Source organism: Podarcis raffonei, chromosome 4 (genome assembly GCF_027172205.1).
Source record: "Podarcis raffonei isolate rPodRaf1 chromosome 4, rPodRaf1.pri, whole genome shotgun sequence".
NCBI lineage: Eukaryota > Metazoa > Chordata > Lepidosauria > Squamata > Lacertidae > Podarcis > Podarcis raffonei.
In genome coordinates this window covers 7,695,172-7,722,473 of record NC_070605.1, presented here as the reverse complement: position 1 = coordinate 7,722,473, position 27,302 = coordinate 7,695,172, and the positions used below count along the sequence as shown (strand labels likewise).

Genomic DNA, 27,302 nt, shown 5'->3' with positions numbered 1-27,302 from the left:
CAGTTAATTTAACTTCCCACCTGTTGGATTTCTGCCCAGGAAAGGGCTGCCTCCAGGATCAGGCTTGGGTTGCCTGCCAGGGAGGGAGGGACGGCCCCGGCCCAAGGGGAGGGCCGGCTTCGCCTCGCCCAAGGCGGCTGCTGCCGGGAGACGCTCCGCCGCAGAATCCCGCAGGCGAGTGAGCCGGCGCCGCTGGAGCAGCAGCAGCAGCAGCAGCAGGTGGAGGTGAGTCCGGTGCAGCGCGCAGGGGAAACTGAGGCCGGGCGCGGGGAGGATCATCACCAGCCCCGGATTCAGCGCCCGAACCGTTTGCCTAGCTGTGGCGAAGCGCTGGCTGGGACACGCGATCCACTGCCTCGTGTGAAAGCGCTTATCTGGGGACACGCGAATCGCGGGTTTGGGTCCCGATCCGGGCGAGGCAGCTCCTTACGAATGAGAGGGTACCCCCCCCCAGAACATGCAGACACGTGTTGACTCCTCTCGCCCGTCAGAGCCCAACCTCATCTTCTTAGAAAGCCCCAACAGCTCTAAATTGATGGAGCTGCCTCCTGGACACGTGTCAAGGGATTATTGAGCTGTGATTCCCGCATTGCAGGGGGTTGAGCTAGATGACCTTTGGGGTTACCTTGCGTATCTACATTTCTAAGATGCTATGAATTGATGCCATCCTCCTTTGGGGCATCCTGATTTAACTGTTTATATTTGGACAACTTTTCCGCTGTGCTTTATCGGAAGCAGAAAAACAATCGTTTCCTTAATAACTAAACAATTTATTTAACTGAAGCAGAAACATTATAGCATATGTATCCATTTTGTTAACTGATGTGGTTAAACATTTAAAAATAAAAAAACTTAGACTGAGTTTTAGCACACATGAGAAACGTAAAACAAATCCTTATTCCCTGATATTATACCCTTTGGACTATAATGTAACTTAAATAGAAAACTATCTTTAGAAAGTTTTTCCCTCCAAAAGCATTTTATTTTAAGAATCCAATTTAAATTAAAAAAAATCTGTTTTGAATTTTAAAAATCCAATGTTATATATACTGTATATATATATTAAAAATCATTGATTTTTTTATCCACCCGGCTTTCTTGCAAACTTCTCTGGGGACAGGGGAGGCTGGGTTTGGGTCCCAATCCGTCTGAGGCAGCTCCTTACGAAGGAGAGGGTGCCCCCCAGAACATGCTAGATGACCTTTGGGGTTCCCTTGCGTATCTACAATTCTACGATTCTATGAATGGATGCCACCCTCCTTTGGGGCAGCCTTGATCAAGCTCATACAGTACTCCAAATTCTCCATCTGATTTTCTGACCCTTTGGTTAGCTGCACAATTTAAATTGCTAGTCGGTAAGCCTTGATTTAGATCATTTATTATTATTTTTTTACAGACTCTTTCTTGCTGGTATCATCTTAATATTTACTACCAGATGAAGGTTTCCTTTTTTCCGAATACTAAATTTTCAGAGTAGTTTTTACAGTGACTGGTTTGGTTATATGATTAGAAAAACATAGACCAATCATTATGAAATTCTGGTGATGTTTAATAAGTTGACTGTTTATATTTGGACAATTTTTCCGCTGTGCTTTATCGGAAGGAGACAAAACAATTGTTTCCTGAATAACTAAACAATTTATTTAACTGAAACAGTAACATGATAGCATATGCATCTATGTTGGTTAACTGAAGTGGTTAAACAGTAATAAATTTAAAAAACTTAGACTGAGTTTTAGCACACATGAAAAACTTAAAACAAATTTCCTGATGAATAGCGTTTGGATCAGGGGTCAGCAAACTTTTTCAGCAGGGGGCCGGTCCACTGTCCCTCAGACCTTGTGGGGGGCCGGACTATATTTTTTTGGGGGGGGAATGAACGGATTCCTATGCCCCACAAATAACCCAGAGATGCATTTTAAATAAAAGCACACATTCTACTCATGTAAAAACACGCTGATTCCCAGACCGTCCATGGGCCGGATTTAGAAGGCGATTGGGCCGGATCCGGCCCCCGGGGCCTTAGTTTGCCTACCGATGATCTGACCCTTTCATTGGCTGTGCATCCTTTTCTATTCTGCAAACCCTCCAATTAAGGCTGAGTGTGTCTATCCAGTGCCGGATTTACATATAAGCCAAACAAGGTATAGCTTAGGGCTGCCCACTCTCTTGGGGGCCCCCAAAAAAATTAAAGAAAAAAAATCTGGATGTACATTTCCAAAATATAAGATAAAAAACAAATAAAATAAAACGTACATACAGCAACAGTGTTCTGTGTTGTGTAGGCTCCTATTTGTTATGTGCAAATGGGTTTAGATACCTATTAGGTCCATAAATTACCATATGACATATATTCAACACAAAAAACAGTAACAATTCGTTGTTGACAGCTGGACATATAAAGGGCCCCATTACCTTCAGTAGCTTAGGGGATGGGTAGGGGATGGGTAGGCAAACTAAAGGGACGCGGGTGGCGCTGTGGGTAAAAGCCTCAGCGCCTAGGGCTTGCTGATTGAAAGGTCGGCGGTTCTAATCCCCGCGGCGCGGTGCGCTCCCGTTGCTCGGTCCCAGCGCCTGCCAACCTAGCAGTTCGAAAGCACCCCCGGGTGCAAGTAGATAAATAGGGACCGCTTACTGGCGGGAAGGTAAACAGCGTTTCCGTGTGCGGCTCTGGCTCGCCAGATGCAGCTTTGTCACACTGGCCACGTGACCCGGAAGTGTCTCCGGACAGCGCTGGCCCCTGGCCTCTTGAGTGAGATGGGCGCACAACCCCAGAGTCTGGCAAGACTGGCCTGTACGGGCAGGGGTACCTTTACCTTTACCTTTAGGCAAACTAAGGCCTGGGGGCCGGATCCGACCCAATCGTCTTCTCAATCCAGCCGGGAATCAGCATGTTTTTAAATGAGTAGAATGTGTGCTTTTATTTAAAATGCATCTCTGGGTTACTTGTGGGGCATAGGAATTTGTTCATTCTCCCCCAATATAGTCCAGCCTCCCACAAGGTGAGGGACAGTGGACCGGCCCCCGCTGAAAACGTTTGCTGACCCCTGGCTTAGGGTCTCATCAAACCTAAATCCGGCCCTGTGTGTATCTGTTTGTGGATTAGAGTTAAACAGCTTCTGTTTTCCTTTTGTGGTGACTTTTGTGATCAAATGGCACCCCTGGAACAATATAGAATTGCGAATTATCATTGTATGAAAGGCCCTTGATGAAATGTCTAATACAAAACGGCAGGCTGGTTGGTAGCAGAAGAAACTTCTGCTGGGAATTCCCATCTCAAATCCAGGTATTTGCAGGCCGATCAAGATTCATGGGGGGAAAGCACTCTGCACATGCTCAGAAAGCAAATGATTATTACGTTCTGTGTTCCATACTGGCATTGGGGGAAAAGGGTTCCTGTACGCCCAGGGAGAGGAATCTTTTTCTTTCCAGTCTGAGGGCCACAATCACTCATGGGCAAGTTTCGGGGGGGGGGGGAGACCACAAGCAGTGGGCGTGGCCAAACACTAAAGGGGCGGAGCAATGGATGTGACTCTTCACCTTGCATTCCAGCTACGCAAAAAGCAGAGGTTTCTACCGACGCAAATCTCTGTATCTTCCATCCAGACAAACAAAAGGCACCGTCACAGTTCAAGAACGTTTTCCAGGTAATTGAAATCGTGTGAGGAGGTCGTGAGACGGGACTAGAGAGAGATTTGGCCTGGGGGAAGAGTCCACACGGCCGGGAAGGAAGCCTTCGAAGGGTACCTTTGAAACCTGGTTGGCAGGGTCCCTGCCTCTATTGCAGGGCTCCAATTGCCTCTTGGCTCAAATTAAGCTGTGTTTTCGATGCCACAACACACCTTCGGTATCTCGGGGGGGGGGTTGCGCCTTTGTCAAAAGCACAATGGTGCTCAAGTCCATCAATCACTGGACCCTGCCACACTTTCCCCCAGGCAGCCGAAAGATTGTGGATCATGTGCAAGCTTTTGTGTTAACACAGAACGGTTCAGCAGGCAAACAGTTCCTTATACAGTGGTACCTTGGGTTACAGATGCTTCAGGTTACAAACGCTTCAGGTTACAGACTCCGCTAACCCAGAAATAGCACCTCGGCTTAAGAACTTTGCTTCAGGATGAGAACAGAAATCAGGCGGCGGCGGCGCAGTGGCAGTGGGAGGCCCCATTAGCTAAAGTGGTACCTCAGGTTAAGAACAGTTTTAGGTTAAGAATGGACCTCCGGAACGAATTAAGTTCTTGACCCGAGGTACCACTGTATATTTACTAGGATTTTGGTTCCGGCTGCTAGCCATGCCAACCCCGCTGCGGACTTTGCATATGAGAAGTTACCTTATTTAGAAGACCGGAGAAAAATTCCAGTCCTCCTCAAAAAATTCTAAACTTGGGTCTCTCATCTGCACCATCAGTTTTGCCATCTCTGCGAATTCCGTGGTTCTCTTCCGCCATTTTCCTCGGAGGGCATTCTTTGAGAGGAGATCGCTCTTGTGTTCAGGTTGTAGAATCATAGAATTGTAGTGGCGGGAGGGACACCCAGTGTTAGCTAGTCCAACCCCCCTGCAATGCAGGAATCTCAAATAATCATCCAAGACAGGTGGCCTTCTTCCTGTTACTTAACTAAACTCCCATTGTCCCTGACCATCCTTGCTGGGGCTGATAGGAGTTGTAGTTCAGCCACATCTGGAGGGCCAAATGTTCCACATGCCCAATGTAGACAGACTTGCAGGCTCGTTAATAGCCACTCCGACCATACTCTGCCTCCGCAGTTGGAGTCAGCAATGCAGAACACGGCAAGAAATTTATTAAAAAGGACGAAACTGGAGATGATGGAATTTTAAAAATGCAATTGCATGTACAGTGGTACCTCGGGTTAAGAACTTAATTCGTGTGCCTGCTCCTCGAGAGGTCTGGAGGGTGGCAACACAAGAACGGGGCCTTCTCTGCAGTGGCTCCCCGTCTGTGGAATGCTCTCCCCAGGGACGTTTGCCTGGCGCCTTCATTGTACACCTTTAAGTGCCAGGCAAAAACGTTCCTTTTCAACCAGGCCTTTGGCTGATTTGATTTACATCCTATGCCCTTTTAAAATGTGTTTTTCCTTGGGGGGGGCTATTGGTTTGTTGTTTTATTTTTACAGTGGTACCTCAGGTTAAGAACTTAATTCGTTCCGGAGGTCCGTTCTTAACCTGAAATTGTTCTTAACCTGAGGTACCACTTTAGCTAATGGGGCCTCCTGCTGCCACCACACGATTTCTGTTCTCATCCTGAAGCAAAGTTCTTAACCTGAGGTACTATTTCTGGGTTAGCGGAGTCTGTAATCTGAAGCGCCTGTAACCTGAAGCGTCTGTAACCTGAGATACCACTGTAATCCTAATTTTGGTTGAGCGGGAAGTTGCCGGTGTTGTGAAATGGGATTATAGCTGTTGAGTGATAGAGCGTAACTCTGAATCTTGAAATAAAATAAGATATTACTGTAAAAGTGAAAAGAGAAATCTCTTCTGTGGCCCTCCAAAGGCGGTTGGAGTTCAGTCCCAGCAAGAGTGGCCAAGATGCTGGAAGTGTAAAAATGTAGAGGGAACATTCTTCCACATGTGGTGGACATGTAAAAAGGTAAAAGAGTGTTGGGAAATAATTTATAATGAACTGAGGAAAATGTTTTCAATTACTCCCCTCCCCCCTGAAAACTAGAGTTGTTTCTGCTGGGGATAACCCAGTCTGAAATTCCCAGGTGTCAGAAAAGATTATGTACGCGACAACTGCAGCCTGTGTTTCGTTAGCCTCAAAATGGAAAGTGAGCGAGGTCCCAACTCAAGAGGATTGTCAACTCAAGTTGACGGAATATGCACAATTTGCAGATATAACATATGGAATAAGAGAGCAGGAAGAACATATGTTTAAAGAAGTCTGGAAAACGTTTATTGAGCATATGGAAAATAGCTGTGTACAGCTGAAAACACTGGTAGCATTAAGAGTAAATAATTCTTGATGGATGTAATAGTGGAAAATTGATTTGAATGGTTATAGTAGAGTACGCAGGGATGTAAGATATGTAAAACGAACCACGGAAAGAGAAGAAGGGGGAAGTCATTGGATATTTTAAAGTTTGTACAGTGGTACCTCTGGATGCGAACGGGATCCGTTCTGGAGCCCCGTTCGCATCCTGAGTAGAATGTAACACTCTTCTGCGCGTGCGTGGGTCGCGTCTCGCCACTTCCGTGCATGCGCATGATGTCATTTTTAAGCATCTGCGCATGCGCGAGCGGCGAAACCCGGAAGTAACGCACTCCGTTACTTCCGGGTCACCACAGAACGTAACCTGAAAACGCTCAACCTGAAGCATATTTAACCCAAGGTATGACTGTACCTTGAAGGGACGCGGGTGGCGCTGTGGGTAAAACCTCAGCGCCTAGGACTTGCCGATCACATGGTCGGCGGTTCGAATCCCCGCAGCGGGGTGCGCTCCCGTCGTTCGGTCCCAGCGCCTGCCAACCTAGCAGTTCGAAAGCACCCCCAGGTGCAAGTAGATAAATAGGAACCGCTTACCAGCGGGAAGGTAAACGGCGTTTCCGTGTGCTGCGCTGGCTCGCCAGATGCAGCTTGTCACGCTGGCCACGTGACCCGGAAGTGTCTCCGGACAGCGCTGGCCCCCGGCCTATAGAGTGAGATGGGCGCACAACCCCAGAGTCTGGCAAGACTGGCCCGTACGGGCAGGGGTACCTTTACCTTTATGACTGTACAAGGTTTATCTGAAATTGAAAAACAGAACATTTAATAAAAGTTATTATGGTGTAAGACAATGGGAGCTATAGTTCAGCTATATCTGGAGGGTTTAAGGTTTCCCACACTCAGTTTGGATGTGACCCCCATTCGAGGATCTGGCTGCCTTTCTGCCTTTTGGGGACGGGATGGGACGGGACGGCGCTGTTTTGCCCTGCCAAAACATACAGTGTCTGATGATGCTTTCAGGTGCAGTGCTGGGCTTCTGAGTATAACACACGCCCGCTGCAGGTGTCATGAAACTGGGGAACTTTGTTTGCACAAATCTGTAAAAGCACACAGCCCAAGCAGTCCTTGGAAATATGCAGCTAATTCCCCAGTGTAAATACTGAAGGGTGTGGAATGAGGGAGGCCTCGACGAACCCTCTTGCTCCTCAAACCTGAATGGGCCTCGCCAGAGACGTCTCAGCATCGCCGTAGGTGTGCGACCGAGGAGGGATGCTTTGCAGGCAGTGCCGGATTTACGTATAAGCTAAACAAGCTATAGCTTAGGGCCCCACTCTCTTGGGGGCCCCAAAAAAATTTAAAGGGAAAAAACCCTGGATGTGCATTTCCAAAATGTAAGATAAAAAACAAATAAAATAAAACCTACATACAGCAACAGTGTTAGGCTTCGGAGCGCAGGTTAGGCTGAGAGCAAGTGCCTGGCCCAAGCTCACCCAGTGGGCTGAGTGGGGAATTCGAACCCTGGTCTCCCAGGTCTTAGTCCAGTGCTCTAACCACACTGACTCTACGTACTTGGTACTGCTGTCTGATTGTGCCTGGGAGGCAGGATCTTGGATCATGTTTCTGTCCTGCGCCCGCAGCCAGCAAGGAAGTGGTTTCTCATTTGCATTCCTCATTTTTTGCAGAAAGGGAGTTTGGCAAGCTCAGCCGGGCAGGCACAATGGAATTGTGGACGGCCCGGTTTTTTGGTTGACCACCGAGCTCTCGGCCAGGGGCTTATCAGTCTTTCCCCTTCTCCGAACAATAGCGGCTTTCACAAAACAGAAAAGGGGTGGGGGTGGGAAGGGTGCCTGGAACTGCAGCACCCAAGCAAGACCAGGAAGTCAAATATGTCAGCTGGAATCAGTGGAGGTTCGAGTCAAAGAATTGTAGAGTTGGAACAAGTCATCTAGTCTAACCACCTGCAACACAGGAATCTCAGCTAATCATAGAATCATATTATAGAATCATAGAATCATGTAGAGTCATAGTACCGCCAACGCCATCATGCCATTGTGCAAATCTGTAGTGCAACCACATTTGGTATATCATGTACCGTTCTGGTCGCCTCATCTCAGAAAGGATATTGTAGAGTTGGAGAAGGTTTCTCCTTAACCTGGGGAGAAAACAGCAAAGACCTGATGAAGAGAGCACAGCAGAGGTTATAATTTCTTAGAATCCTCTGGAAAAATAATCTCTCAAAGGACCTGTTGATGGCATTTTACCATTGGACTGTTGAGAGTGTATTAACTTATGGTCTGTGTGTGTGGTTTGGGAGCTGCACGGCCAGGGAAAAAAACAATGCTGTCCAGGGTTGTAAAGACTGCGGAGAGAATAATTGGGTTCACTCTTCCCACCTTGGATCAAATCTACGCTTCCAGGTGCCATAAGAAAGCTGCAGGATAGCGCAGGATAGTGCACACCCCGGAAATGATCTCTTCCAGCTTCTGCCTTCTGGAAGAAGGTACAGGGTTATAAAGACTAGGACTAGCCACCTGAGAAACAGTTCCTACCCAAATGCGATTTTGGTTTTAAACGCAGTGTAAGGTAGTCTCTAGGGACGTGGGTGGCGCTGTGGGTTAAACCACAGAGCCTAGGACTTGCCGATCAGAAGGTCGGCGGTTCAAATCCCCGCGACAGGGTGAGCTCCCGTTGCTCGGTCCCTGCTCCTGCCAACCTAGCAGTTCGAAAGCACATAAAAGTCCAAGTAGATAAATACCTTCTCTGGCGGGAAGGTAAATGGCATTTCCATGTGCTGCTCTGGTTTGCCAGAAGCAGCTTAGTCATTCTGGCCACATGACCCAGAAGCTGTACGCCGGCTCCCTCGGCCAGTAAAGCGAGATGAGCACCGCAACCCCAGAGTCGTCAGTGGTCCCTTTACCTTTACTAATCCTGGAAATGTCCGGTATAATCTGGGTGTGTGGCAGCCCTGCAAACCTTGCAAACGTTCTTCATTGGGGAGTTGCACCCCACCCATTGATCATTTGGGTTTCCCCGTCTGAATGTTTTCCAACTTCGCAAGGTCCTTTAAAAAAATGAAAACTCTCAGGGCAGGAAAATAATAATGCTAGAGCGATGATAGCACAGGAACACAGCCTCACAGCAAACCGCTTTTTCTCGACTGAGTTTACCATTCCCACACATGTAGATAATGTTTGTTTGCTTTTCCAGAAGGGCAATGAAGCATAATTCATTCATGTTTGCAAAGCCCTTGAAAATCTTTGAGCAAGCAGAGCTGCGATGGAATTAGTTCCACCACAGAGCTGCTTTATACTTACTTAGCAGGAACGTTGCCATTCTGCAGATGTGTGCTCCATTATAAATAATAATACAGTGGTACCTTGATTCTCAAACTTAATCCGTTCCGGAAGTCCGTTCCAAAACCAAAGTGTTCCAAAACCAAGGCGCGCTTCCACATAGAAAGTAATGCAAAAGGGATTAATCCGTTCCAGACTTTTAAAAACAACCCCTAAAACAGCAACTTAACATGAATTTTACTATCTAGCGAGACCATTGATCCATAAAATGAAAGCAATAATCAATGTACTGTACTATGAAATAAATAAGACAGTATTGTAGATGATAAAAATGAAAAAAAAAAAAATTCTTACCTGCACTGATGATAGTCATTGTCTGGATGGGGGGCTTTTATCCATTTCTGCAGTCACACAATCAATCAATCAATCAATCAATCAGTAGCTGTACTGGGTTCCACACAGTCACAAAAACAAATTAACCGAAAAAGCCTCAAAAACACAAAATAAATAGCAAAAAACAAAAGCGCCAAACTTAATCCGTTCCGGAAGTCCGTTTGAAATGTTCGAAAGCCAAGGCACAGCTTCTGATTGGTGCAGGCGCCCTGGAAACAATAGCCAACAGCCGCATTGGATGTTTGACTTCCGAAAAAAGTTCGAAAACCGGAACACTCACTTCCGTGTTTTCGGCATTTGAGAACCAAGGCGTTTGAGAATCAAGGTACCACTGTATTAATAGTACAAACTTTCAAGCCCTCATTGTGCAGTGGATGAAATCTTGAAACCTAATAATTGTTCATTAAAAATTTATCTCTGCAAATCAGCTTTGGTACTATCCTAAATCCTACAGTGCTGAAAAAATAGGTCCCTGCTCCCAAGGGCATTACAATCAAAAACTGTGATAGTGGTGGAGAGAAAGGGAAGGAGGAGAGAGAAAGTTAACAAAGGATGAGTGCGTGTGTGCAAAAATAGTTACGTGTTCTTAGGCTTTGTTTTAGATGGGGAGGATAGGGAGCTATTTGAGGGCTATTTAGCTGTGGATGGAAATTGTAGTTCAGATTTTCTAGAGTAGACGGTGCCGGGTTGGCGAAAGGCTGTGCTAGGAATGAAGTGCTGGCTGGGGGCTTCTGGGAGTTGTAGTCAAAAACATTCAGGTTGAGGAAGGATGCATGACAATGAGAAAAGAGGCTGCAGTACACATTTCCCTGGGAGTAAATCTCATTGAGCTCTGCAGGGCAAATGATGATTGCACTGTAAGCGAGAGTATGGAAACCGTGCAGAGTGACATGAATCAGGTCCTGTTGCCTGGCTAGCAAAGGATTTGCGCCTTCCTGCCAGCACGTAACTGGCACCATCCTGCTAATTACCTTTCTTTGCAATGGCCATGGGAGATCAGCTGAAGGTCAGCTGGCGGCATAAAAGCCGAAGGGTTTGTAGACGCCACCCGTCACTGATTATGTGGACACAACAGGGCTTCTGTCGCGGCAAAGCAGAATTGGGTCTGTACATATGTTGCATCAGATCAGAGAAGATTGAGGCATTTTCAGTCAAGAAACCCAGGATATCTGTATATGGGGACTTCAAGGGAGGGGGTAAAAGGAGAGTGGGGGCTGAGGAGTTAGGAGTCCTTCCCAGACACGACTCTGAAGAGCCTTTTCAGGTTCAAGGTGCTACTATTAGTATACAGTGGTACCTCAGGTTAAGTACTTAATTCGTTCTGGAGGTCCGTTCTTAACCTGAAATTGTTCTTAACCTGAAGCACCACTTTAGCTAATGGGGTCTCCCGCTGCCGCCATGCCGCCAGAGCCCGATTTCTGTTCTCATCCTGAAGCAAAGTTCTTAACCTGAAGCACTATTTCTGGGTTAGCGGAGTCTGTAACCTGAAGCGTATGTAACCTGAAGTGTATGTAACCCGAGGTACCACTGTATACAAAGCCCTTAGGTAAAGCCCTTAGGGATGTGGGTGGCGCTGTGGTCTAAGCCACTAAGTCTCTTGGGCTTGCCGATCAGAAGTTTGGAGGTTCGAATCCCCGCGACAGGGTGAGCTCCCGTTGCTCGGTCCCTGCTCCTGCCAACCTAGCAGTTCGAAAGCACATCAAAAGTGCAAGTAGATAAATAGGTGAGGAGGAATTAAAGTGGCAGAAAGTGAGGAGGAATTAAAGAACCTTTTAATGAGGGTGAAAGAGGAGAGCGCAAAATATGGTCTGAAGCTCAACATCAAAAAAACGAAGATCATGGTCACTGGTCCCATCACCTCCTGGCAAATAGAAGGGGAAGAAATGGAGGCAGTGAGAGATTTTACTTTCTTGGGCTCCATGATCACTGCAGATGGTGACAGCAGCCACGAAATTAAAAGACGCCTGCTTCTTGGGAGAAGGGCAATGACAGGCCTAGACAGCATCTTGAGAAGTAGAGACATCACCTTGCCAACAAAGGTCCGTATAGTTAAAGCCATGGTTTTCCCAGTAGTGATGTATGGAAGTGAGAGCTGGACCATAAAGAAGGCTGATCGCCGAAGAATTGATGCTTTTGAATTATGGTGCTGGAGGAGACTCTTGAGAGTCCCATGGACTGCAAGAAGATCAGACCTCTCCATTCTTAAGGAAATCAGCCCTGAGTGCTCACTAGAAGGACAGATCCTGAAGCTGAGGCTCCAATACTTTGGCCACCTCATCAGAAGAGAAGACTCCCTGGAAAAGACCCTGATGCTGGGAAAGATGGAGGGCACAAGGAGAAGGGGACGACAGAGGACGAGATGGTTGGACAGTGTTCTCAAAGCTACCAGCCTGAGTTTGACCAAACTGCAGGAGGCAGTGGAAGACAAGAGTGCCTGGCGTGCTCTGGTCCATGGGGTCACGAAGAGTCGGACACGACTAAACGACTAAACAACAACAACAACAGATAAATAGGTACCAATCTGGCGGGAAGGTAAACGGTGTTTCTGTGCGCTGCTCTGGTTCTCCAGAAGCGGCTTAGTCATGCTGGCCACATGACCCGGAAAAAACTGTCTGCGGACAAATGCTGGCTCCCTCGGCCTGTAAAGCCAGATGAGTGCTGCAACCCCAGAGTTGCCTGCGACTGGACTTAACTGTCAGGGGCCCTTTACCTTTAAAGTCCTTACAGATGTGGGTGGCGCTGTGGTCTAAATCACTGAGCATCTTGGGCTTGCCGGTCGGAAGGTCAGCGGTTCGAATCCCTGCAACGGGGTGAGCTCCCGTTGCTCTGTCCCAGTTTCTGCCAACCTAGCAGTTCGAAAGCACACCAGTGCAAGTAGATAAATAGGTACTGCTGTGGTGGGAAGGTAAACAGCGTTTTCGTGCGCTCTGGTTTCCGTCACGGTGTTCCGTTGTGCCAGAAGCTGTATAGTCCTGCTGGCCACACGACCCGGAAAGCTGTCTGTGGACAAACGCCGGCTCCCTCGGCCTGAAAGCGAGATAAGAGCTGCAACCCCATAGTCGCCTTTGACTGGACTTAACCATCCAGGGGTCCTTTACCTTACAAAGCCCTTAACTTGGGACTAGTTTGCCTGCGAGATCTCCTTACCCAGGATAAGCTTCCTTGATTGCTTGAATCAAAGGAACTGGTCCTGTTATGGGTGCCGGTTCCACCTCGAAAAGGAATCAGTCTTGTAGTTCAAAACAAGCTCAGCTGGTAGAACGTCAGAGTCGTGGGTTCAAGCCCCACCTTAAGCAAAAATAAAATAAAATCCTGCATTGCAGGGGGTTGGACTAGAATGATGATCCATGTAGTCCCTTCCAACTCTACACTTCTATGATTCTATGTCTAGGGTTACCAGATGTCCCCATTTCCCGGGGACAGTCCCCGGATTTGTGAATAAGTCCCCGGACAAATTCTATCCCCTTCCAACTCTACACTTCTATGATTCTATGTCTAGGGTTACCAGATGTCCCCATTTCCCGGGGACAGTCCCCGGATTTGTGAATAAGTCCCCGGACAAATTCCATCCCCGGATTTCATCTAATGTCCCCGGGAAACGCAGCAGCGGCAGTCTCAGCAGCCCGGAGCAGCTGGCTCTGGCTGGCTTCAGGAGCTGCTCAGAAGTCCCCATATGATGGTGGTGCAGGGGCTCTCAGATGCAGCTTCCGGGCTGCCTCCACCTTCCCTGACCCCAGCAACTAAGGTGCAAAGGGAGGCTTCACGCTGCCTATCAGAGCTTGTGTGCAAGCAGGAGGGGGCAGGGATCTCTCAGTTAGGCAAGGGGAAGCCTCCCTTCCCAGCTGAGGGTTCCTCGCCCCCTCCTGCTTGCACACAAGTAGGAATGGATTGGGGCTGCTCCAATGGGAAGAGATCCCTGCCCCCGCCTGCTGTATCTTGGGCACGATAATCTCTCCAGCGAACCTCTTAAGGGTCAAGATAAGGAGATGGTTATGGTCTGTTTACTAACACGCTGGCTTCTGAAGCTGGGATTGTGAAGTGAATGAGTAACTGTCCAGCATTGTGTAATATTGTGTCTGCATTCACCTGCAAAATTCCACCGGTTCCTCATCCCTGGTCTACTTTTTAAACCAGGAAATGGTGTAGCTCTGCGGCAGAGTGCTTGCTATGCACACAGCAGGTTTCAGGGTCAGTCCCCAATGGTAGGAGAGACTCCAGCTTGAAATCCTGGGGAGCTGCTGCCAGCCAGTGCAGGCACTATTGAGGTAATTGGCGCAATGGAGAGGGTGGGGCAGCAGCTCAGTGATGGGGCAGCTGCTTTGCATGCCCCAGGTTCAATCCCTGGATTCTTCAGGTAAGGCTGCCAGAAACCTTGGAGAGCCACTGCCAGTCCGTGTAGGCAATACTGAGCTAAATGGACCACTGGAGAGGGTGGAGCAATAGCTCCATAGTAGAGTGCTTGCCTTGCAAGCAGGAGGTCCCAAATTCAATCCTCAAAGGCATTGCTACATAGGATTGTGTAGGGATATCGCGGAGTGGGGAGTGGGGTCCGGAGGGAGCACACTCTCCACCAGCAGGCAGCCACAGTCTGCCTGCCCCCTCAGACAAGCCACGGCTGTCGGAACATTGTCCCCTACGTCTGACCTTTTGCAGTCTCAGCAGTCAGTGGTGTCCTGTCTGTAACCTTTTGTCCCTGAGACCTTTTCAGTGGCGTAGCGTGGGTTGTCAGCACCCGGGGCAAGGCAAGTAATTTGCGCCCCCTAACGCTGAGTGAGCCAGGTAGGGGCAGAGAGCTGCGAGTGCGAGCGCCCCCCCCCCCAGATGTTGCGCCTGGTGCAGCCGGACCCCCTTTCACCCCCCACGCTACGCCACTGGACCTTTTGTCTCCATTCGTCATACACTGTGCAAGGGGGAAATGACGCTGTGGAACAGGTGCCAAAATAGCTTTGTACCACCCCACGATCTTGGGACAGAAGATGTGCAAAGGTCACAGCCCAAAATGTATTTGCCTGGCTTGCATATTTATCTCAATAAAAGGAATGACACACAGCAATGACAGCAGCTGGCTTCAGCGCAGCTCACATGATGATCAACTCCTGTCTTGGGCCTTCACTTCAGGGTTGGGAGAGACTCCTTGAAATCTTGGGGAGCTGCTGCCAGCCAGTGTAGTCAGTACTGAAGTAGATGAACCAACTGTCTGCTTTCTATTATGTTTTTATCATTGGTGTTCTGTAATGTGTTTTTAATGTTGGACGCCGCCTTGGGATAATCTGATGAAGGGCAGTATACAAATCGAAATGATAATGATAATTTATTATTACAGTGGTACCTCGGGTTAAGAACTTAATTCGTTCTGGAGGTCCGTTATTAACCTGAAACTGTTCTTAACCTGAGGTACCACTTTAGCTAATGGGGCGTCCCGCTGCCGCCGCTCGATTTCTGTTCTCATCCTGAAGCAAAGTTCTTAACCCAAGGTACTATTTCTGGGTTAGCGGAGTCTGTAACCTGAAGCGTCTGTAACCCGAGGTACCACTGTATTATTATTACAGTGGAACCTTGGTTCTCGAACGGCTTAGTTGACGAACAAATTGGCTCCCGAATGCCGAAAAGTCAAAAGTAAGTGTTCCAGTGTTTGAACATTTTTTGGAAGCGGAACATCCGGTGCGGCTGTCAGCTATTGTTTCCAGGGTGCCTATTCTAATCGGAAGCCACACCTCGGTTTTCGAACATTCCGGGAATCGAATGGACTTACAGAATGGATTAAGTTCGAGAACCAAGGTTCCACTCTATTATGATTATTATGATTATTATGATTATTATTGTCAGAGGCTCAGGAGCAGAAGAGCAGGGGAGAGAGCAAATAGAGAGCGGAGGAGAGGAATCAGAGGGGAGCGTAGGGGAATATGACAGTGGCCCGAGAGATTCCATGAGCTTCTCCAGCGAATCAGAAGATTCCCAGGAGGGGGCGCCTATGGTAAGGGCGAGGGGAGTCCCAGGGGGGACGATCCATAAACAAGGAACCAGAGGGGACTCCCAAAGGAGTAGCGGAGGGTTAGGACTAGTTCCCCCACCAGAGCAGTGGGGGGGAAGAGTCACATGAGTCAGGACCAGCTTCTCCTCCATCGGGGAGTGGGGAAACGGAGGGAAGGCCAGGTCCAGCTAGCCTCCCCGAAAGAGGGAGCAGTGACACAAGTGTAACGGTCAGAAGGAAAGTGGGAGGCTGCGCGCGCGCGCCAAGTTCAAATGTGGAGGAGCGCGGGACAGCAGAAAACCCGGATTGGGAGCCAGGTCCTAAGGCCCGAAGGAGGGGGGGAGAAGAGTCGGCGGACTCAGCGTCAGAAGAATCGAGGAGGGCTGAGACTCCGACTAGCAGGAGGACCCAGAGAAAGAAGGAACAGAGGAAGAGGTGGAGTAAGGCTAGAATCTTAAGCTGGTGTCAGGGGGGAGGAGATTCAGATGGGACTTCTACGGTCTGAGGCATAGACGTAGCGTTGCGCGCTGCGCGTCTGGAAATGAAACTGAACTCCAATAAAGACTTTTTAACTTGAGGAAGAAGCAGCGTTGGTCTTGTGTGAGCTGGGACCTTGGGCAGCGCTGACAATTATGATTATTATGATTATTATGATTATTATGATTATTATGATTATTATGATTATGATTATGATTGTGATTATTAACAACAACAACAACAACAACAGCAACAACATTTGTGTGCCTGAGGGTGCCTACAGTCTATTTCCTGTGCTTCCTGGGGCAGCTGAATATCTTGGGCCGGCTCTGAGTGCGAATGAGGCCGCCCCACGTGCTTTCGGAGGTCTGCTTGTTCTGAAACGGTTCCTGTTTCTGTTTTTGGCAGCAGCGACGGCACCCCCCGGGATAGGACGATGGCCTCCGCGTTGGGGAACCGGACGGAGACCTGGCTTCAGAAGCTGGACTCGCTGATGCGGGCCCTGAACCAGACTCTCTCCCACGCTTGCCCCCAAGATGCGAAGCCCGTCGAGGAAGAGAAGGACAACTACGCTTGCATCTACATCCTCTTCGTGATGATCCTCTTTGCCGCGACGGTCGGGAGCCTGATCCTCGGCTACACCAGATCCCGCAAGGAGGTGGACAAGCAGAGCGACCCCTATCATGTTTACATCAAGAATCGGGTGTCCATGATATGAGGAGGAAGACCAAGGCAGGAAGGACTTGAGAAGCCTCGGGGCAGAAATCCTTGGTGCATCCTTTGCAAGAAGACAACACGCCTTTTATAGCCTTTTATTCACCAACCTGCGCCCTCCAGATGTGTTGGACTACAACTCCCATCAGCCAGGGCTGACAAGCAACCCCTACTGGTTAAAAAAGGTTCTGCCTCATGAGCTGCCTTTTAAATTTTGCAGAGATCCAAAGCCTTCAGCTCCAAACCTATTCTCACTTACCTGGGAGTTTTAGTCGTTTAGTCGTGTCCGACTCTTCGTGACCCCCTGGACCAGAGCACGCCAGGCCCTCCTGTCTTCCACTCCTCCCGCAGTTTGGTCAAACTCATGCTGGTAGCTTCGAGAACACTGTCCCACCATCTCATCCTCTGTCGCCCCCTTCTCCCAACATCAGGGTCTTTTCCAGGGAGTCCTCTCTTCTCATGAGGTGGCCAAAGTCTTGGAGCCTCAGCTTCAGGATCTGTCCTTCCAGTGAGCACTCAGGGCTAATTTAAGCCTCCCTAAAGTCAGCGCTGCAGATACAGTACAGATGATATCTCAATGGGGCAGTACCTTTTCTAACCAGTAGAGGTCATCCTACCAGCATGGCTGTGGCTGATGGGAGTTGTAGTCCAGGCGCCAGGTTGATGAATCTTGCTTTTCCTGGTTCCAGTTATATCCCCCTTCTGGAACTGGGGCGCACCTGTGTGCTGATGGGTGGAAATCTAAGATGTGGTGAGAGGAAACACTGTTTTCAAAGAAATTTGGACTGGTGGGGGTGCCTTCAAATCGCAGATTATCAAGAGGGTATATATATATATATATATATATATATATATATATATATATATATTTAAAGTATCCGTTTGATTGATTCCTCTTTCCCTGCCCCCAGTACACAATAAACAGATCAGTTTCCTACCCTGAGAATTAAATTACTAGCGTTCAGGAGCTATGGAAGATGTTCTGGTGCCTAAGGTTGATAATCCAGTGGAGGTTGCAGAAGAGGGTTGGACAGGGTCTAGGATACCTGATTCATCTAATATCTAATATTTGGTCCGACAGGTTTAACAAATTCACATCCAGTATTTTTATTATAATAATAACAATAACAATTTATTATTTATACCCCAGTTTCCCCAGCCAATCTGGGCGTCTTCCAACAAAACACTAAAATACAATAACCTATTAAACATTAAAAGCTTCCCTAAACAGGGCTGCCTTCAGATGTCTTCTAAAAGTTTGGTAGTTATTTTTCTCTTTGACATCTGGTGGGAGGGCGTTCCACAGGGCGGGTGCCACCACCGAGAAGGCCCTCTGCCTCGTTCCCTATAACTTGGCTTCTCGCAGCGAGGGAACCTCCAGAAGGCCCTCAGAGCTGGACCTCAGTGTCCGGGCAGAACGATGGAGGTGGAGACGCTCCTTCAGGTATACTGGACCGAGGCCTTTTAGGGCTTTCAAGGTCAGCACCAACACTTTGAATTGTGCTCGGAAACGTACTGGGAGCCAGTGTAGGACTTTGAAGACCGGTGTTATATGGTCTCGGCGGCCGCTCCCAGTCACCAGTCTAGCTGCCGTATTCTGGATTAGTTGTAGTTTCCAGGTCACCTTCAAAGGTAGCCCCACATAGAGCGCATTGCAGTACTCCAAGCGAGAGATAACTAGAGCATGCACCACTCTGGCGAGACAGTCTGAGGGCAGGGAGGGTCTCAGCCTGCGAACCAGGTGGAGGTGAGAAACAGCTGCCCTGGATGCATAATTGACCTGCACCTCCATGGATAGCTGTGAATCCAGAATGACCTGGTCCTTCAAGGTCACAGTTACCCCATTCAGGACCAGGGAGTCCTCCACACCCGCCCGTCTCCTGTCCCCCAAAAACATTACTTCTGTCTTGTCAGGATTCAACATCAATCTGTTAGCCACCATCCATCCTCCAACAGCCTCCAGGCACTCACACAGGACCTTCACCGCTTTCACTGGTTCCGATTTGAAAGAGAGGTAGAGCTGGGTATCATCTGCATATTGATGAACACCCAGCCCAAACCCCCTGATGATCTCTCCCAGCGGCTGCATGTAGATGTTGAAAAGCATGGGGGAGAGGACGGAACCCTGAGGCACCCCACAAGTGAGAGCCCAGGGGTCTGAACACTCATCCCCCCCCCCACTTTCTGAACACGGCCCAGGAGGAAGGAGCAGAACCACCGTATAACAGTGCCCCCAGCTGCCAGCCCCTCTAGGCGGTCCAGAAGGATGTTATGGTCGATGGTGTCAAAAGCCGCTGAGAGATCCAGCAGAACTAGGAAACAGCTCTCACCTTTGTCCCTAGCCCGCCGGAGATCATCAACCAGCGCGACCAAGGCAGTTTCAGTCCCATGAGGCGGCCTGAATCCTGACTGTAAGGGATCCAAAACATCTAGTGAATTAGCTTAGGGTACCTGATTTATCTGTTCTGGGAACCAGCCAAGGCAAATTCACCCCAGTGGCAGTCAAGGCAAGCCCCATGAATTCTTCTTTTGTTTCCCTTGAAAGCGGACTTGATAAGAAAAGAACTTCTATGCCAACAGGATATTGGGCATCGGCCCTGAAGCAGGTAAATCTGTCTTTCTTCTTGGACTGCCCGCCCCCAAATTCTCCCCTTCCTTGGTGGTTTCATAACATCTTCAAACACTTCCTGCAGCGCTAGAAAGAGATCGTTTTTATGGGGCAATATAATCCCACAATAGGATAAAGGATTCTTTCTTCCAAGCCTGAGAACGTCAGCCGTCCTTTCTCCTCCCCACCCTCCGCCACACGGTGAAATATGTTTACTCAGTGAGCTTGCGAAATCCGCTCTTAAACCGCACGCATGCTTAGCGGATTTGCTTTTCTTTTCTATATCGTGCTGAGATTTAAACATGGATGGCAGCCTCTGGTTTGTCCCGTTTTCTAAAAAAACCAACAACTCTGGAAGGTGGGCTAAGCTCGGCAGAAAGTTAGGATAGAGACTTAAAACTAAATATTGGGTGTATACATTAACAAGGATCGTTTCCTGCCTTGCATTGGCTGTGGTGCCAGGTTTGGATTTGGTTCAGCTCCCTGTTCAGAACGGGAGATTTCTGTGAAGCTGGCACTGCTGGGAGGTGTAGTCCCAAATGCCTAGAACAGGGGTCAGCAAACTTTTTCAGCAGGGGGCCGAGCCACTGTCCCTCAGAGCTTGTGGGGGGCCGGACTATATTTTGAAAAAAAATATGAACTAATTTCTATGCCCCATAGATAAACCCAGAGATGCATTTTAAATAAAAGCACACATTCTACTCATGTAAAAACACGCTGATTCCCGGACCATCCGCGGGCAGGATTGAGAAGGCGATTGGGCCGGATCCGGCCTCCGGGCCTTAGGTTGCCTACACATGGCCTAGAAGCTACCAGCTTGGATAAAGGCTGACCAGATGGGTTTGTTCCTGCTTCCTGTAGGCTCAGGAATGTCTCCAATGTGATAGAAGGCACCCCACACCCATATATTTAAGGCTGCCATATTTAACTTGATCCTATGGATTTTTAAAAAGAAAACCTACGCAACTTTGGAATTTGAACATGGCCCTTCCAAGGACAAGGCCAGCAAGGACTGCTAAGCCTACGAGGACATAAAAACTTTTAGAAAAATCACACGCAGCACATGTGATTGCAAGGGCTCTGATTAGATGACCCTAATGGACGATAATCCATCCTACAATTCACCCCAATTTGTTCTTATACGTTTCCCCATTAATATCACACTTTTTCCTAGAGTCCTTCCTTCCTCAACCGGATAAAATCTATTCATTTTTTAAATAAAAAAAGAGGATTTCTTGCACTAGGACAATAGAGCGCTTTAATCCACTTTCATTGCACAAGCCTACATCTCTGGCATGCACTTGAATTAATTATTATTATTATGAATAATAATAATATTCTGCAAGATAGTGGCAAATCTGGAGGCACACATAGACTTCAACAAACAGGTCCAGAGAGTCAGTTAGGTACACATACAAAGAGAAATCTATTCCACTTTTGTGAAACACAAACTGACTTTTAAAAATAAATCGGAAAACACAAATTTACTGGCTTAAAGTCCTCAAGGTATACGTGCATATAAATATATATATATGAGAACATTGCTATATATTGCTTGCAAATTCTATCTTGATGCAGGAAGTTGCATTTTGCAAGCAGCGTGAAGGCCCTTACGGTAAGGGTTCCTCAGCAAGCAAGAACCGCCGGCTTGCATCCACCATATTTTGGGTTTCTCATCTGCATCCTTCGACTGAGGCTTCTCCTGCAGCCACCGCTGGGCTGGCTCTGTCCTCCTGCAGCCAGAAAGCTCCTGGTGAAAGAGAGAGAGAGAAAGGACAGAACGCCCTCTTGTGGTTGCTGATCTGTGCGGGGGGGGGGGGAGGAAGCAGAAGGTCTTGGGAGCCTGAATACGGTGGTACCTCGGGTTACAGACGCTTCAGGTTACAGACGCTTCAGGTTACAGACTCCGCTCTCCCAGAAATAGTACCTTGGGTTAAGAACTTTGCTTCAGGATGAGAACAGAAATCGTGCTCTGGCGGCTTGGCAGCAGAGGGAGGCCCCATTAGCTAAAGTGGTACCAGGTTAAGAACAGTTTCAGGTTAAGAACGGACCTCTGGAACAAATTAAGTTCTTAACCCGAGGTACCACTATACAGGGAAGGTGGACAACTGGCTTGACTGTAGTACATGTCGAAAGGATCGAGGGGGACTTAGTAGACCACAAGCTGAACATGAGCCAACAGTGTGATGCAGCAACAAACAAAGCTGATGCTATTCTAGGCTGCATCAACAGAAGTCAAGTGTCCAGATGAAGGGAAGGCATAAAGGTAAAGGGACCCCTGACCATTAGGTCCAGTTGCGGACGACTCTGGGGTTGCGGCGCTCATCTCACTTTACTGGCCGAGGGAGCCGGCGTACAGCTTCCGGGTCCTGTGGCCAGCATGACTAAGCCGCTTCTGGCGAACCAGAGCAGCACACGGAAACGCCGTTTACCTTCCTGCCGGAGTGCTACCTATTTATCCACTTGTACTGGCGTGCTTTGGAACTGCTAGGTTGCAGGAGCTGGGACAGAGCAACAGGAGCTCACCCTGTTGCGGGGATTCGAACCACTGACCTTCTGATCAGCAAGCCCAAGAGGCTCAGTGGCTTAGACCACAGCGCCACCCGCATCCCTAAGGGCTTTAAAGGTAAAGGTAAAGGACCCCTGACAGTTAAGTCCAGTCGCAGACCACTCTGGGGTTGCAGCGCTCATCTCGCTTTACTGGCCGAGGGAGCCGGTGTTTGTCCGCAGTTTTCCCCCGGGTCATGTGGCCAGCATGACTAAGCCACTTCTGGCGAAACCAGAGCAGCACATGGAAACGCCGTTTACCTTCCCACCAGAACAGTACCTGTTTATCTATTTGCACTTTGACGTGCTTTCGAACTGCTAGGTTGGCAGGAGCAGGGACTGAGCAACGGGAGCTCACCCCGTCGCGGGGATTCAAACTGCCAACCTTCTGATCAGCAAGTCCTAGGCTCTGTGGTTTAACCCACAGCGCCACCCGCTCTATTCTGCCGTCTTAAGCATATCTGGTGCTGTGGCGCAAAGGCCCCCCCACCATTTCCCAGAGTTGTCGACCTTTTTTAAGGGGGGATGGCGCTGCCCGCGGGACTGGAGGAGGCGGGCAGCACCTCCCAGCTCAGCTGGCCACTTTGTGCCGCGGTGGCCATGGCAAACGGAGGCTCTGGGTGTGGTGTGGGCGGCATGGCAGAGGCGGGCGAGGGCAGCGAACTGGTGCCGGGAGGGGCTGTGTCCAGCCTCTGCCTTTTCCCTGGCACCCTCCAGAACTATGGGTAAGATGCCCCTGCCTGAAATACTGTGTCAGTTCTGGGCACCACAATTTAAGAAGGATGTTGACAAGCTGGAAGATGATCAAGGGTCTGGAAACCAAGCCTGATGAGGAACGGTTGAAGGAGCTGGGTGTGTTTAGTCTGCAAAAGAGGAGACTGAGAGAGAGCCATCTTCAAATATCTGAAGGGGGGGGAGGGAACTTGCAACCTTCCAGGTGGCACTAAACTGCAATTCCCGACAACCCATGGGCAGTGTCATGGATGATGGGAGTTGTAGTTCAGCAAGATCTGGAGGGGCAAAAGTTCTTCTGTTTCACGTGCAGAATGCGTCAGATTCAATCCCTGGCATCTCCCAGGTAAGGCTGATTTGCCACAAGAGGGCAGCTCTGCATTTTTTTTAAAAAAGCTAGTGAATATTCTAGCGGAGAACAGGCTTCCTTAACTCTGCGACTTCCAGGTGTTTTGGACTATAACTCCCATCAGTCTTGGCCATTACGGCCGAGGGCACTGTGCTCTTATAAGCGTTGAGAATGGAAACAGGCTTCTTGGGTTTGGGGCCTAAGCTCCCAGTCCTCAAGGAGGAATGACACAGTGTAAAAAGAGCCCAGGTGGGCCGGGCCAAACGTCTATCTCAGAGGTGGCCAACATGGCGCCCTCATTGGCCAATGGTGCGAGGGATGATGGGAGTTGTATTCCAGGTTTATGATTTAATCCCGGAATGTCCCACTTTCCCTTAGGATGTCCCTATTCTCATCGGAGGAATGTTGGAGGGTTTGGAGTTATGTGACTTCTGAGACCAGGAGATAAGTAACTAGACAACCTTTAGAAGACATCTGAAGGCAGCCCTGTCTAGGGAATTTTATTTTTTTTAAAAAAGTTTAATGTTTCATTATGTTTTTATATAGGTGGGAAGCCACCCAGATAGGTGGGGAATAATAATAATAAAACAGTGGATGCTTGGGTTGTGAACATGATCTGTGCGGGAGGCACGTTCACGTGGGTCGCATTTTGGCACTTCTGTGCATGCGCATGCGCAAAGTGCGGTTTAGCATTTCTGTGCATGCACAAGCGCCGAAACCCAGAAGTAACCCGTTCCAGTACTTCTGGGTTCGGCGCGGTACGCAACCTGAAAATGTGCAACCTGAAGCATCTGTAACCTGAGGTATGACAATACTAATAATAATAATAATAATTAGAATTAGAATAGGGGTGGCCAACTCCCAAGAGACTGCAGTCTACTCACAGAGTTAAAAATTGGCAATGATCTACCCTCTTTTTGGGGGTTCAGGTCAAAGTTGTTGAGCTATTTTTAGGAAGGTGAGCCCTGTTTTGGGGGATGCAAGGCAAAAATGTTGAGCTTTTTTAGGGGAGCCAATGTTGTTGAGCTTCTTTCGGGGAGCCAGTGATCTACCAGCGATCTACCACAGGCGTCTAGCAATCTATCAGTAGATCACGATCTACCTGTTGGACGTGCCTGGAATAGGATGTCCCTATTTTCAACTGAGAAATGTTAGAGGGTATTATTCCATGGCTGAAGGTTGGTTTAGGGCAATGGTTCTCAAAGTGGGTGGTACTTCATCATCATAATCTTTTATCTGTATATCACCCTATACCAGTAGATCTCAGGGTGGTGCACAACATTGTAAACGGAATGAAAATAAACGGGTTAATACCTGGCCCCATTTCACACTCTCCTCCCCTTAATGGACACTCACCATGCAAGGCCACCCTGGTTCTATGGAGGAATGCAAGAGGAAGTCTTGATGGTTCGCACCACAGAACGTTCCCTGTTCCTGTCCTGCTGCGGACGCTGGCCGAATCCAGGCACGCTGAGCATCCTTCTCCTGCCGCCTCCTTTCTCCCGCTCCTTCCTTTCTGGTCCTCTCCCATCATCTGTGGCTCCGGTGCCTTTTCGACTGGAAGTTGTGTGCAGGTCTCCTGAGCTTACGTCGAGCGCCTCCCATGGGAGTGCAGGGCGTCTGGGTAGGTAGGATCAGGCCTGCCGGGTTGGCCCGAAACCTCTCTTCCTGGCAGCGCTGGGCACCAACCGGTGGGAGGTGGGGGAAGCTGGGTTCCACCGGTGCGTCAGGGCAGGATCCGGCATGTCCCAGTGGCCCCGGTCAGAGGAGAGGCTGTCTTCCCCCTCCGAGCCAGAAAATCGGGGCGAGACGGCAGCCGAGACGCCACAGGCTTCCTGCACCATCCGGGTGGCTTGCAAGGCCGTCAGGCGGACAGAGGGGTCAGGATCCTGCCGCAGTTTGGAGAGCGCTGGAGCAAGGGAGAGAAAGGCAGGCCCGTGAGAGAGGAGGACACACTTTGGACAAAAGCAGAAATGGAATGAACCCAGGGAGATAAAGCCCATGGCTGCCTGACTTAAATTGCCATTGGTTTTGCTTGCTTTTTTGTCTCTCCTCTGGTTTTGCTTCATTTTTATAAGATTTGAGAATGCGAACTCAAAACCCAGGCCTTTATCCGAACCCTGACACAAACCGAAACTTAAACCTAACCCCAACTCTAACTCTAACCCCAACCCCAACCCTAACCCTGACACAAACTAACCCTAACCCAACCCCAACCATAACTCTAACCCCAACCCTCTAATCCAACCCTAACCCCTACTGTTAACCCCAACCCTAGGTAAAGGTAAAGGTACCCCTGCCCGTACGGGCCAGTCTTGACAGACTCTAGGGTTGTGCGCCCATCTCACTCAAGAGGCCGGGGGCCAGCGCTGTCCGGAGACACTTCCGGGTCACGTGGCCAGCGTGACAAGCTGCATCTGGCGAGCCAGCGCAGCACACGGAAACGCCGTTTACCTTCCCGCTAGTAAGCGGTCCCTATTTATCTACTTGCACCCGGGGGTGCTTTCGAACTGCTAGGTTGGCAGGCACTGGGACCGAGCAACGGGAGCGCACCCCGCCGCAGGGATTCGAACCGCCGACCTTTCGATCGGCAAGCTAGGCACTGAGGCTTTTACCCACAACGCCACCCGCGTCCCAACCCCAACCCTAACCCAACCCTAATCCTAACCTTGACGCAAACCTAAGCCTAAGCCTAACTCTGACAATAACCCTAACCCTCTAACCCTAACCCCTAACCTTAACCCCTACTGTTAACCCTAACCCTAACCCTGGTTTAAATCTGCTTTAGAATTTATGTTAATCTTAACTCCCTTCTCATCATGCGTACACCATATGAACGGAGACATGGTGAGAATAAAATGTGATACAATAAGATAAAATAAAAGAGAATGGGTGCGTGGCATCTTATGGATTGTATTTTTGCACTTCAGTGTAAGCTGGAGGGACCATACGCCTCCTTATTCGTAAATGATATCAAATCAAAACGTACGGCATAGAACCTTCTCCCTTTACTAGCGTGAGACGGTCTTTAATTTGTAAGTCTCCCTGGAGCTAGGAGTTCATGTCGTCATCATGCAAAGGGGCTTGAGTCCCGCGGTGTTGTTACTTACAGAGGAATATCAAGTCCTTTTTTTCCTGAGTGATCGCAATTGGCTCTGCACACTGGGCAACGCAACCTGAAAGACAGGAAGTCCGTGAGCCTCTCAGGAAGTCACACCTTTCCCATGAGCATCGACATCCCGCCCCCTTTGCATCGGGACGAGAAAGACCCCAGGGACAGAGAGGAGAGGCAGCCCACAGCCTGCCTAGACCACGGACTCATTGTGTGACCTCAAACAATTCACTCTTGTTTTCCCTTTTACTGTAATTTTAAATGGTTTATTTTGTTCCGGCAGGTATATAGCATCAGGTAAGAGGAAAAAGGAGAACATAATATAATATAATATAATATAATAATATAATATAATATAATAATATTTATAGCCCACCCATCTGGCTGGGTATCCCCAGCAACTCTGGGCGGCTTACAACAAAATATTAAAATACAGTAATGCATCAAACATTAAAAGCTTCCCTAAACAGGGCTGCCTTCAGATGTCTTCTAAAAGTCAGGTAGTTGTTTTTCTCTTCGACATCTGGTGGGAGGGCGTTCCACAGGGCAGGTGCCACTACCGAAAAGGCCCTCTGCCTGGTTCCCTGTAACTTGGCTTCTCGCAGTGAGGGAACCGCCAGAAGGCCCCCGGAGCTGGACCTCAGTGTCTGGGCAGAACGATGGGGGTGGAGACGCTCCTTCATGTCTACTGGACCGAGGCCGTTTAGGGCTTTAAAGGTCAGCACCAACACTTTGAATTGTGCTCGGAAATGTACTGGGAGCCAATGCAGGTCTTTCAGGACTGGTGTTATGTGGTCTCGGCGGCCGCTCCCAGTCCCCAATCTAGCTGCTGCATTCTAGATTAATTGCAGTTTCCGGGTCACCTCCAAAGGTAGCCCCACATAGAGCGCATTGCAGTAGTCTAAGCGGGAGATAGCCAGAGCATGCACCACTCTGGCGAGACAGTCTGCGGCAAGTAGGGTCTCAGCCTGCGTATCAGATGGAGCTGGTAGACAGCTGCCCTGGACACAGAATTGACCTGTGCCTCCTTGGACAGCTGTGAGTCCAAAATGACTCCCAGGCTGCACACCTGGTCCTTCGGGGGCACAGTTACCCCATTCAGGACCAGGGAATCCCCCGCCCCAGCCCGCCCCCTGTCCCCCGAAAACAGTACTTCTCTCTTGTCAG

At 49.0% G+C, this 27,302-nt stretch overlaps 3 protein-coding genes across 9 annotated transcripts in view; 2 read left to right on the top strand and 1 right to left on the bottom strand.

The window, feature by feature from the left end:
* Positions 1-27,302, top strand: part of LOC128412208 (zinc finger protein 850-like) — a 264,328-nt gene that overhangs the window by 38,173 nt on the left and 198,853 nt on the right. The window lies entirely within an intron of this gene.
* On the top strand, positions 108-17,622 carry KCNE3 (potassium voltage-gated channel subfamily E regulatory subunit 3). Of its 5 annotated transcripts, XM_053385126.1 has the most exons (3): positions 121-225; positions 3,553-3,647; positions 16,482-17,622. In XM_053385126.1, the coding sequence occupies exon 3, from the start codon at positions 16,510-16,512 to the stop codon at positions 16,789-16,791; it is 282 nt and encodes a 93-aa protein (XP_053241101.1). In that variant the 5' UTR covers positions 121-225; positions 3,553-3,647; positions 16,482-16,509; the 3' UTR covers positions 16,792-17,622. The 5 variants fall into 5 exon arrangements, with proteins under 5 accessions (XP_053241099.1, XP_053241097.1, XP_053241101.1 ...); XM_053385124.1 differs by lacking the exon at positions 3,553-3,647 and having other exon boundaries at positions 108-219; XM_053385122.1 differs by lacking the exon at positions 3,553-3,647 and having other exon boundaries at positions 108-225; positions 16,485-17,622.
* LOC128412209 (maestro heat-like repeat-containing protein family member 7) overlaps positions 20,684-27,302 on the bottom strand; it is a 67,423-nt gene continuing 60,804 nt past the window's right edge. For both annotated transcript variants that reach the window (XM_053385085.1, XM_053385084.1), the window contains exons 22-24: positions 26,134-26,199; positions 24,380-24,932; positions 20,684-21,145 (exon numbers count right to left, since the gene is read on the bottom strand). In XM_053385085.1, the coding sequence (XP_053241060.1) occupies positions 24,658-24,932; positions 26,134-26,199 (341 nt within the window). In that variant the 3' untranslated portion in view covers positions 20,684-21,145; positions 24,380-24,657. The remainder of the gene's footprint in view (positions 21,146-24,379; positions 24,933-26,133; positions 26,200-27,302) is intronic.